This window comes from Prunus persica, chromosome G7, assembly GCF_000346465.2.
Source record: "Prunus persica cultivar Lovell chromosome G7, Prunus_persica_NCBIv2, whole genome shotgun sequence".
Taxonomy (NCBI): domain Eukaryota; kingdom Viridiplantae; phylum Streptophyta; class Magnoliopsida; order Rosales; family Rosaceae; genus Prunus; species Prunus persica.
This window is the reverse complement of record NC_034015.1, coordinates 9,773,635-9,785,989: the sequence shown is the minus strand read 5'-3', so window position 1 is coordinate 9,785,989 and position 12,355 is coordinate 9,773,635. Positions and strand designations below refer to the sequence as shown.

Sequence of the window (12,355 nt, the reverse complement as noted above, 5' to 3'; positions counted from 1 at the left end):
TCTGCTTCTTTTGAAAGCAGCTTTGAAAAGCAACCCAGGGCCTGCTTTTAAAAACTGCTGTCAAAAGGCCACTGCTTTTAAAATAATCGGGATATTTTATTTATACCAAACACCTTAAACTGCTGAACTTTAAAGTAAAGCAGATTTTTGGCGAAAAAAAGCAATCCCAAACGGGGCCTTATTTATAAAGAAATTAATATTTTTGTTCAAACCACTGTCTAATATTTATATAAGCTGCTCACTCCTTGGTTCTAACATACAATACAAATGAAAATAAGACAATAACTAGTGAGCCCTCAAGAGTCCAGCATCGCTCGCACCCTAATGGGAAGGCCATACAGCCTAATGAACCCAGCGGCATCAGCTTGATCATATACATCCCCACTCTCAAATGACGAGATGTCTTGCCTGTACAGGCTGTATGGGCTCTTCCGGCTGGTCACAGTAATGGAACCCTTGTACAACTTGAGAGTTACTGATCCTGTTGTTGTTTTCGAGATTTCCCCCATGAATGAATCCAGAGATTCGCGAAGCGGGTCGAACCACCTGCCTGCATACACCAGCTCCGCATATTTCAGGGCTAACGAATCTTTAACCTGCATTGTTTCTCGGTCCAGTGTTAGAGACTCCAGCTCTCGTGCAGCAGCGAATAGGATGGTGCCTCCAGGAGTTTCATACACTCCACGGCTCTTCATACCAACGAGCCGGTTTTCAACCATGTCAATACGGCCAATTCCATGTTTTCCACCAATCTGATTTAGATGATCAAGTAGAGATGCTGGTGACAACTTCTTCCCATTGACTGAAACTGGAATTCCGGAAACGATCCCGATATCTACATACCTTTAGGAAATGAGAGCATGGGCAAGATACATAAGAAAATGCCCTCATAACACAAAGTAAAAGCTAATACACAGAGGTTCAAAGTGGAACATACTCAGGTTCATTTGGTGCATCTTCTGGATCAACTGTTAACATGAACATATCCTTCTTAGGCTCATTTTCTGGGTCTTCCAAAATATCACCCTTTGATCAATTCCATAAATATATACACAAATCAGAGAGAATTTTAGAATTCAATCAGCAAGCCAAAGATGAAGCAAAAGATTTCATATGAAAAGATAGTAGTTATCCAGACAAAACAAAAAAGAGTTGTAAAGATTATACCTCATGACTAAGGTGCCATAAATTGCCGTCTCTGCTGTATATGGATTTCTTTGTCACCGGAACAGGCACGTTATGCTTCTTAGCATATTCAATAGCATCTTCTCTACCTCTAATATCCCACTCCCTCCAAGGAGCCACAACATTTAGTTTGGGATTGAGAGCAAAAAAGGTCAGCTCAAAACGAACCTAAGCAGACAAGATAGGTTGTGTCAGAAGAAATACACGAGTTGGTATGACCAAAGAAAAAAAATAAATACATGGGTTGTGATATTAAATGCTGCACTGCAAGGCATGCCTGATCGTTTCCTTTCCCTGTGCATCCATGAGCTACGGCATCAGCTCCAACTTCTTTGGCAACATCTACCATGGCCTGTTTTCAGGAATGTTGTTGTATGAAGTAATAGTTATAATATTTTTTTCAATGAGAAGAGTATAGATATATCATGACACAGACGAGACAAAATATGTGTCAAATTCTAAAACTGAGCTACTAAGGAGCTATACTCAGCTCTACCAGAAACAAACCAGACAGAACAGACCTCGGAAGAGCATATTCAAGAAATCCAAAAGGCAGTATCTTGGTTGTCCACATATCAATCCATAAAGGTGATGTAGTTATAATTAAAACAAAACATCATATTGAGAGATCACCTTAGCAATTACAGGACGGGCCATGGAAGTCCCCAGCAAGTATTTCCTCTCATAGATGGCACCAGCTCGCAAGCAAGGGAATATATAGTCGTTTACAAACTCCTCCTTTAGATCCTTTACTACTAACTGAGAAGCCCCACTGGCCTTGGCCTTCTTTTCCAGACCTTCCAATTCTTTTAAACCCTAATAATTTTAGATAAAGTAGCAAGCACACAAGTCAAAAGCAATTATTACCGTCCTAAAGTGCATTGCAGACACAAGAAAGTTCTGACTTTGAAGTAGATGTTGCTAATTCCAACTTACTTGGCCAACATCAGCCGTGAAACAAACAACATCACAACCGTAGTTCTCCCTGCAAATAAAAAAATAATTGTATAAAACCATAACGATGAAGTAAACAATCAGAAGTACAAGCTAGTAAGTTAACTGTGCCCTTGGAAAACACAAGAAACAACATATGCAATATGCATCAATAAGCATTAACATTGGGTGAAACGAAATGGTGCATTGGGTACATAAAACAGGCTGTACTGAGCAACAGAAGAGAACTATCCAAAAAGGGAATTTCACTAATCTTTAATCAGACAGTAATTTATTTTTTTTCTTGTAAGTTGCAGTAAAAAATACCTTAATTTGCAAGTATCTCAACTATTCTTTGAAAGAGTATGGCAATAAAGAAAATCTTGAGAAGGTAAGATATGTGCAGACATAAAGAGGATAAATTGTTATGTTTTATTAACTGCATACCATTGTTGCATTATCCCTTAAACTCCTTTCATAAGAATTAGCCAAAAGTTTGTTATATACCTCCTTATATGTTTCCTCTACAATCAAACTATCCAGAAAGTACGAGACAAATTCAATAATTATTGGAATATGGACACGGCTGCTATTTATGGCCCCATACATGAAAGCTATTGTTCCTCGAAAATTTATTAATCAAGAACTTCCAGAATTTGCATCGACACCAAAAAGAAAATCCATTCATGATGAGTTTCATTTCATGCTCCACGAGAAATAATAGTTATATATTTTTTGTTTTGGTGGGGGGGCGGCGGCGGTGGGGTGGGTGTTGTGGGTGGGAATCACTTTAATGGTCAATGAAATGACAAAAGAAAACAGGGGGAATACCTTAGCCATGGAACGATGACTGATGTGTCTAAGCCACCACTGTAGGCGAGAACAACCTTATTCAATTTGCCACGTAATCCTCTTTCCTTTGTAGATCCAGATAATTCTGTCTCACTATAAGTGGGCAGCACTGCTCTAATAACTGCATTCATTTCAAGATAAATAATACATTAGCGTCTAATACCTCAAATATTACAGAACCAATGGATGAGTGAACTTAGAAAATGGAAAGAATTGTGTGAAGTAAGTGAATCTATCCAGTTGAGGAATTCTTGAATAAGAAAAAATGATTCTTCCTTAGCTAATACTATCAGGAGCTGATCAACGTAACATGGCATCTTTTTTAACTCCTTTATCTCTCTAACTTTCCAACGTGCATACACAAGTATACATGCTCTTCACAGTACTTATCCATATGTTTAATCCATTCACAACCACCCTTCACTAAGAAGATATATACGCCAATGTTCTTGAGATGTTAATATGTGATCCAACAGTTCTGATTTTCCTGTGGCTAAACATATTCCTAACTGTCCAATGAAAGTCAATTTGGAAGAATTATCTGTCGATATGCTATGACTTAAAAGGGGGTTTCGAAACCTCATCATGAAATAAATTTTGAAGACACAGTTTTATGAGGTTATTGCATGCTTAAAATAAACAATCGTAGCAAACATAGGTGTAGCCATAGTTTCACAGTAAAAGAAAAAGAAAACTACAAGCTTGGAAGAGCCTTCTCTACCTTATTCTCTAATTCTCTATATTGAAGGCTTAAGTGAGTTCAGCAGCTCAGAAATAAACATCAGGGGAGGCAAGGACCTGCTCTTTTGTTTGCTCTCCCATGAGCTGGACTGCTAGCCTTAAAGTAGAATGCCACCTAACATACCCATGCATCTTTACAGAAGTATCCTATGTATCATCTGCTGATTTGGAAGTTCTACTGTCTATGTGTGTACCTGAACGGATATGCACAACATGTATACGAAATACTAATTTGCTAAACTTTTCACAGTCCAAAACGTTCACTAATGTCATCTCACCATATCTGATCACTGCAATGAACTCATTAAGTACACTTTAATAACTGAGGTGCCAGAATACATTTATATTATGCACATATGTGGTTGTTCAGTAAAAACAACACAAAAGAAAAAGAAAAAAAAAGACAAACAAATACAGCATGCATGGATTTAGATCAAATTCCATAACAAAAACGTTGTTTAAACTTTAAATAAAACGGAACAACAGCAGTAACATCCAAAATCAGAACCAAGGCCAACATATGAAAGAACCACTGACTAGGCAACCCCACCTTGCTTGTTATGAGCTCTAGTTACAATTCCATTGCTACTAGTAACCGCAAATGTATTTCCCTGTAGCTCACTCTTTCTAGCCGCTAACTACAGAAACAAGTTATAAGTAAAAATAATAAATTAATTAAAAAAGAGGCAAACCAGTCAGGAACAAACCAAAATCAAGTAATCAACAATAATCAGAAGGTGAGGGAAATTTGATATGTATAGGGCATTATGCATAGCTACCTCTTGAAATGAAGATAATTTCCCTGGACAACAAACTTTGCCATGATCTGGATATGACTCTGCTCATATAAACAAAAAATGGGATACATGTTATATCAGAAATATACCATCACACAATAACCCAACTATTTTTAAGTATCTGGGTGCCGCTAATTTATCCTCAAATTTTACAAAATCCTTAAGCATCTGGAATGAATTATGCTTTCTCTGATAACAAACGGAACCTATTTTCTTCTCGAATTCTATAAGCCTATTACTACACCCAGAATTTGCTGTTGAGAATATGTACCATTTCTCTGCTAAAAAGAATGTACCTCTTTTGGGACCGTGAAAAGCGAGGTTGGAGGACGAGAGTGCGGAAATGGACTTCAATTGCGCCATAGTGGCTGAGACCGGAGTGTTTGTCTGTGAAAAGAGTACCTCAGGTTTTCACTTCTGCTAAGAAAACCAAGCAAATACATAAGCGACTGGATAGTTATCAAAGAGAACTCTGAACTACACAATTCGAACCAGAAAAAGAAGAAGACAGCGACGATTTGGTTGAAGACGAAGAAGACGTTCGTGTGCAGTGCTCAGTCTTTTCTCGTCGCGTTGCGTGCTCGTGTTTTCTCTTGAGCGTATTTTTCACTGGGCAATTTTGGGCTAAACCCTAAACCCTGAATTTTACATTTCGCATTACTTTCTAATAAATTAAGTGAATCAGGGTAAAGCCGCCAATTTCCCAATTTTTTTTCCTAAAGCTGTTTGGCTTAAGAACATTTTTTTTGCTGGTTAATTATGAAAAAAATACAAATTTAACGTTCCACTCCCTCAAAAATATCATTTTATCCTCTCTCTCTCTCTCTCTCTCTCTCCCGAAATGGCCACCGTATCCCAGCCACCATTCCTGAACCCGACCCGTTCAACGACCCGAATTGTCTGCAAAAAACCCGCTAATAACTCATCATCCGCCTTCGAAGAGAAGAAACAGGTCTCCGTCGACTACGACCGCGGCACTCACCACATCTCCACCCGAATCCCCGGCCTTACCAAACAACACATCCCAAAACATCACCGTTTACGAGTCGAAACGGAGCGTTTTCAGAAGGACTGGGCCGTCTCCGACGTCGTCGACCGGGTCTACAAGCTCCGCCACTGGGACGACATCGAGGGCTTGCTCAATCGATGGGTTGGGCGCTTTGCTCGAAAGAACTTCCCCGTTCTCATCAAAGTAAAATTTCATTTCATTTCTGAGCTTTTCATGTTGATTTACGGTCTGAATTTGTGTGTGTAAAAATGGGGTCGCTTTGTTTTTTGTTTTTGTAGGAAATGACGGAGAGGGGTTCAGTGGAGCACTGTGTTCGAGTGTTCGGGTGGATGAAGAACCAGAAGAACTATTGTGCTCGTACTGACATTTATAATATGATGATCAGATTGCACGCTAGGCATAATCTTGTTGATAAAGCTCGTGGCTTGTTTTTCGAAATGCAAGAATGGAGGTACTTATTTGTTGTTTTTGTTTTTGAAATTTCCTCCCAATTTAGTAAGAGTTAAGGTTAGATGAAGAGAAGCGCAAGTTGAGGCAGAGGAGAAGGGATAGGAGTGTTTTGAATAATAAACAGAGTTGTAAGATGGAAAATAGAAACCTGTACTGAATTTTTACAATAACAAGTAATATTGCAACAATGAACTTTTGGTAGGTGCAAGCCTGATGCTGAGTCCTTCAATGCTCTTATCAATGCACATGGTCGAGCAGGTCAATGGCGTTGGGCCATGAATCTTATGGACGACATGCTGCGTGCAGCTGTGTGTATTTTCTGTCTTCTTCCTAAACAAATCTTAGTGGGTGTGATTTGATGTGAGCAACTTTCTTTTTTCTTTGATTTCTCAAATGATGCGTGGGGAGAAAATGTTTGAATTCGCATATCTAAATCACACTCACTGTTTTCGTTTTTTACTTCAGTAAGTAATATAGAGTTTGCATGATATCTACTGGTGTCAGTCCGGATGACATTATATTGAATTTATGTTCATCTTGTTTTGGGTTACACATGTTTTTGACTGCTTTAAAGTTTAGGATTTATAAATCATGATTAATTTTTTCTCTTTGATCTGATGTCAAGTAATTGAGATCTTTGTTAGTTGATACCACATGCACATCTCAACAGATCTTCGTGACGTTATCTTATGGATGCAGATCCCTCCCAGTCGGTCGACATATAACAACTTGATCAATGCTTGTGGATCAAGTGGAAATTGGAGGGAAGCTTTGAAAGTTTGCAAGAAAATGACAGATAACGGAGTTGGACCCGATCTTGTGACTCACAATATTGTCTTATCTGCATACAAAACAGGGGCTCAATATTCAAAGGCTTTATCTTATTTTGAGCTTATGAAGGGAACAAATATCCGTCCAGACACAACCACCCTTAATATTGTTATTTATTGCCTTGTAAAGCTTGGACAACATGAGAAAGCCATTGATCTTTTCAATTCCATGAGAGATAAAAGAGCAGAATGTCGCCCTGATATTGTAACATTCACCAGCATCATTCATTTGTATTCTGTATGCGGGCAGATAGAAGCTTGTGCAGCTGTATTTAGTACAATGCTTGCAGAAGGCCTAAAACCCAACATTGTTTCATATAATGCACTATTAGGTGCATACGCTTCACATGGGATGAGTGAAGAGGCATTGTCAGTTTTTAATGAGATTAAGAAAAGTAGTTTCCGGCCAGATGTTGTGTCTTATACATCCTTACTCAATGCTTATGGAAGATCACGCCATCCTGAAAAGGCCAGGGAAGTATTTCACATGATGAAGAAAAACAACTTGAAGCCAAATCTTGTGAGCTATAATGCACTAATTAATGCCTATGGATCTAATGGTTTGTTAGCTGAAGCTGTAGAAGTCTTGCGTGAGATGGAGCGAGATGGAATTCATCCAAATATTGTCTCAATATGCACACTTTTGTCTGCTTGTGGACAATGCGGTCAGAAGGTGAAAATTGATGCTGTACTTTCAGCTGCCAAGCTGCGAGGCATTGAATTGAATACAATTGCATATAACTCAGCTATTGGAAGCTATATGAATTTGGGAGAACATGAGAAAGCTATAAACTTATATCAATCTATGAGAAAGAAGAAAGTTAAACCGGATTCTGTCACTTACACTGTGTTGATAAGTGGTTGTTGTAAGATGTCAAAATACAGTGAGGCAATAACTTTTTATGATGAAATGATGGATTTGAAAATTCCTTTGTCCAATGAGGTCTACTCATCTGTGATATGTGCCTACAGCAAGAAGGTAAGTTTTTGCCAAGAGTTGCCCCTTATTAAATTATTGGTTACTTGTACAAAACATCTTAACTGTTTTCTGTCTTTTTATTACTCAGGGCCAAATTATGGAAGCAGAATCTATATTCAATTTGATGAAAATGGCTGGTTGTCCTCCTGATGTAGTTTCATATACTGCAATGTTGCATGCATATAGTGCTGCGGGTAAGGTTTTATGTTTAACCACTGACATTCTTGGACGCAGGTAGGATGAAGTACCTTTTGAACTAAATGTTTTTCGGATCTTTCCATAACAGAGAATTGGGAAAAGGCTTGTGCAATATTTCAAGAAATGGAAACAACTGGCATTCAACCTGATGGAATTGCATGTTCAGCTTTGATGAGAGCTTTTAACAAAGGAGGTGATCCATCCAGGGTTCTTATTCTGGCAGAACTCATGAGAGAAAAGGAAATTCCTTTCAATGATGCCATTTTCTTTGAAATGGTATCGGCCTGTAGCTTGTGAGTTGCACTCTCTTTTAATTTTTGTCTCAGCAAGAAGCAGTCATCAACATGTTTCCTTGTTCTTTCCCTATTCTTTCTTCTTAATGATAGATTTTTCTATTCTTAATTTGAAGACTTGACTTATCATGCTGCTAGGCATTCCTTACATACGATGGAATTCTGGATCACAAAAGGTTCCCCATGATAAGTTGTATTTACATTAAGATTGGCATTGGCCCTCTGAAATTTTCTAGACTTATGCATTTTCATTTCTGTGATATTTCTTGGGAAATACATTACTTATTTATATGATAGGCAGCCCTATTATATTTGAAGATGACTATTTTTAGTTGATTAAAGAAATATCAAGGGAGACAAAATTTTACAATTTTCCCGAGCACATTTTCTTTATTGTTGAAATGCTCTTTGGCTAAGGCTGCACCTTTCATTGCATATTTGACAGGATTTTCAGGTGATAATAACAAACTCATGTCTTATTTTTCTAGATTTATGATTTGCTGAGTGATATTCTTTAGCATCACTTGTCCATGTTCTATCCTTGCAAGATTTTTGCTTCTTTTTGTTTCCAATTATTAACTCTGCTTCAAAGAGGCATTATAGTTTCTATGCTTTTCCCATAAGTTCCTCATTTGTTTCTTTGTTAGTTAAGAAACTGATAATTGGCCTTTGAATGAAGATTACAAGATTGGAGAACAACAATGGACTTGGTTAAGTTGATAGAGCCCTCACTACCTAAAGTTTCAGTTGGCCTTGTGAATCAGCTTCTGCACGTTCTGGGAAGAAGTGGAAAGATTGAGACTATGATGAAGGTACCTAGAAAGTTCTCTAATATTTGATGTCTCAATGTTACAAAGCAAACTACATTACAAACTCATGCTTGCAGTGGTTTTCTTTAATGTATCTTCCATTTTTTTTACCGAAGTCATTGGAACCTATTACCTAAATCATATGCAACTAAGCTGAGTTTTGAATATTGATAGTTTATTTTTCTTTCATTGCCGTCATTTTGTAACTCTCTCTCTCTCTCTCTCTCTCTCTCTCTCTCTCTCTCTCTCTTTCTCACACACATCTTACAGTTATTCTTCAAGATAGTGGCATCCAGTGGTGATATCAATTTTGATACTTATGCGATTTTGTTGAAGAATCTTTTGTCTGTTGGAAGTTGGAGAAAATATATTGAGGTAATCTTTCAGTCAAACTTCCATTTCTGCATTTGTTTTTGTCAGCAAATGCAGTAAAGTTTGCGTCATGCTATTTCTTGGTTGCACATATGGCATGATGGTCAAAAGTCCGAAGTACATTTAAATCATACTGAGGTTGTACCTATGTTCTTAATTGCTGGTGCTGTAATATAATTTATGCATGTTATACGTCGAGGCTCGTTTTTTCTTTAAGTAATTATGCATGTTTACGAAAAGAGACATTAGTTAACATTTCAATGAGCTCATGTTGGCTTCAGCTCGATTATTGAAACTTTTTCTTTATGGAGACCAGTACTCAAGCCATGAATATAGGCAATTACCTGTTGAATTTATAATTGAACATTTTGGCTGGAGCACTGTCTTAGAAACAAAAAGGCTGAGCTTTATATTACTGAAAGCACCAATGCATTGTGATTGCGTGCATTATTTTATCTTTGCTTGCTTGGAGTAGGTAGGACATTTGTGGGTATTTGACAACAGCGTGATACAAGTTTTCGCCTTACAATATCTCATGCTTATGTTTATGGATTCTCAAATCACAAAATGCAACAACTATTTATTGTGCAGGTATTGCAATGGATGGTGGACGCCGGAATTCGACCTTCAAGCCAAATGTATCTTGATATATCATCTTTTGCACAAAAAAGTGGTGGAGCCGAATATGCTACTTTAATAAAGGAAAGAATCGGTATGCAGATGCACATCTCCTTTAATAGAATTCCTTTATTTCGAAACCTATGCTTTGCTTGTACCAGTCAAAATACTTGGAGGTGTCTTGTTTTGGTTGTGGGTTGGGTACCAAGCTTATGATATTTTTAGGATTACTAGGTAGAAATCCATGTGATTTTATTTTATAGGATCTAATTGTGGAGAAAATGGAGAAGAGGTTGGAAGGTTGGAGAAAGCATTTCTATTGCTCAGAGTAGTAGTTTTCTCATCCTTTAATCAGAAAACAAAAGTTATACAGAGTGGCTGTTCGGTGTGGTGAGCATGCTCTGAGAAGCTATATTAACTGCTCCTTTCTTATTGTCAAAATAACTAACTTATACATTCAGCTGCAATATCGTCTTGTGTCCTTGAATCTAAGTGGCCTACAATTTTCGTTTTGCTTTGTATCTTCATGAAATTCTCGTGTCACTAAGTTGATAGGCAATTAAAATCTGGTCATGAAATTCTGCAGAACTCTTGAAAAGAAAATCCGATCCCCAAGATTCTATAAGCAAGCTGTGTTATACTCATTCCGCCTCTTCATTGACGAGTAGAACAAAAGTCGAGAACTACAAACTGCTGGAGTCAACAATGGCTGTTACATATCCAGTTTCTGACTGCTAAACGAGAACTGTCTGTGATTTGATAGCTCCAAATGTACCATAGAAGATTATGTGCAGATTTTGTACAGCTCATGCAAGATGAGAATGGTAGTCATGATAGATTTGATTGTTAAAACTGCTGATAGGATAGGATCTACACTAATTGCCTGAGGTTGGAAATGAATTGGTTGTGCATTCCTGTTCCCTTTTTGTTAAGATAAAATCAAATTCTAAGAGTCTTTTGTTTTTGTATTAAATTTGAAAGATTATCAAACAAGTTTCCTATTTTTAAATACTAATAAACTGAATTGGCTTAAAGTGATGGTAGAATGATGTTTCTTAATACTGCAGCAAAATAAATAAATAAATAAATAAAATTCATGTTTCTTAATACAAAATGGGTAAATGGCTAAAAGGATGAAATAGGAATATATAAAAAAGAAGTCATTTTTACATTATAATTTTCATTGTGGGTTATTTGGCCATCAAACCGTCATGGATTATTCATTTTCAGTACAAATTATTGTACAAACATAAGATGCCAAGCAAGCCTTCAGACAATCTGGTCCCAGCAGACAGAATAGGACTATCAAGAGGAATTTTTATTTTTATTTTTGATATAGAAGCCTAATAGAAACTTAAGATGTATTAAATTATGTTAAAATTATGCCACCTTCGACTGAGATGCGAGTTCATATGGGAATACAAAGATGGCTACTCATCTTAGTTTGGTGTTATTTTTCCTCCCGATATTGAAGAAGGTTTTAATTCGATTCCAGCATTTCATGTTGATTGTTTTTTTTTGTTTTTTAAAAAGTACTTTTAAGTCCAAAATGGATGAGTTTTTTTTTCTTTTCTAAATAATAAAATAAGATTAGTCTTCTACTAAATGTATAAATATTTATCCATACACTCAATATTTTAGGTTGGATTCTCCCATCCCTTAATATCATTTTGTATTTTTTTTTAACATTATTTTATGGAGAAATTCAATATGATGCAGGAAAGAGAGTTTCTCACACACACACAAAATCAAAATGTCATATGGGTTCGAACTTGAGACCTCCAATATGCAAAGTCAAGGCACTTTTATACTGGGTTAAAGCTTGAGGTCTTAGGTTTATTTTTTCCCTCACTCAATATTGTTTATAAACGGATTATTTTATTGAGAAATTTAATATGATGTAGATCATTTTATTCCAATTTTAAAATTGAATTGTAGAGAGTACTCTCTTATAATGCTTATTATTTTTTAATAAAACATCTTTTTCAACAATAAAAAATAAAACATAAAAAATGATTGTATGTAATTAATTTCTTTTTAAAAACGAAAAGTAAAATGTTTTTCTTTAACAGGCTTTGGATCCTTGGGAGAGGCTGCAGACATGCAGCACTGCAAGACATGTGGCTTTCGCAGACAACGCCACTACACACTTTCAAAGCGTCCTAAATTACGAAACTACCCCCACTACTCATCCTAGCCGTTACAACCTTTTCAACCTAAAAAGACCCAATCATCACGACCGCCATAATAAAAACAAATCAAGGGCAAATTGGTACTTCCGCTCACCTC

The 12,355-nt window shown here is 36.8% G+C and overlaps 2 protein-coding genes across 3 annotated transcripts; one reads left to right on the top strand and one right to left on the bottom strand.

Annotated features, from left to right (window-relative positions):
* On the bottom strand, positions 163-5,153 carry LOC18771283 (argininosuccinate synthase, chloroplastic). Of its 2 annotated transcripts, none has more exons than XM_020568226.1 (11): positions 5,001-5,153; positions 4,805-4,925; positions 4,491-4,549; positions 4,262-4,349; positions 2,950-3,091; positions 2,122-2,170; positions 1,819-2,001; positions 1,463-1,537; positions 1,168-1,353; positions 938-1,026; positions 163-843 (listed from the first exon to the last, which is right to left on the bottom strand). In XM_020568226.1, exons 2-11 carry the CDS (start codon positions 4,869-4,871, stop codon positions 297-299), a joined length of 1,485 nt encoding a protein of 494 aa, XP_020423815.1. In that variant the 5' UTR covers positions 4,872-4,925; positions 5,001-5,153; the 3' UTR covers positions 163-296. The 2 variants fall into 2 exon arrangements, with proteins under 2 accessions (XP_020423815.1, XP_020423816.1); XM_020568227.1 differs by having other exon boundaries at positions 4,805-4,895.
* Positions 5,269-11,098, top strand: LOC18769217 (pentatricopeptide repeat-containing protein At2g41720). Its single transcript, XM_020568225.1, has 10 exons — positions 5,269-5,700; positions 5,796-5,968; positions 6,170-6,275; positions 6,667-7,776; positions 7,865-7,970; positions 8,063-8,267; positions 8,947-9,079; positions 9,347-9,451; positions 10,040-10,160; positions 10,653-11,098. Exons 1-10 carry the CDS (start codon positions 5,350-5,352, stop codon positions 10,802-10,804), a joined length of 2,562 nt encoding a protein of 853 aa, XP_020423814.1. The 5' UTR covers positions 5,269-5,349; the 3' UTR covers positions 10,805-11,098.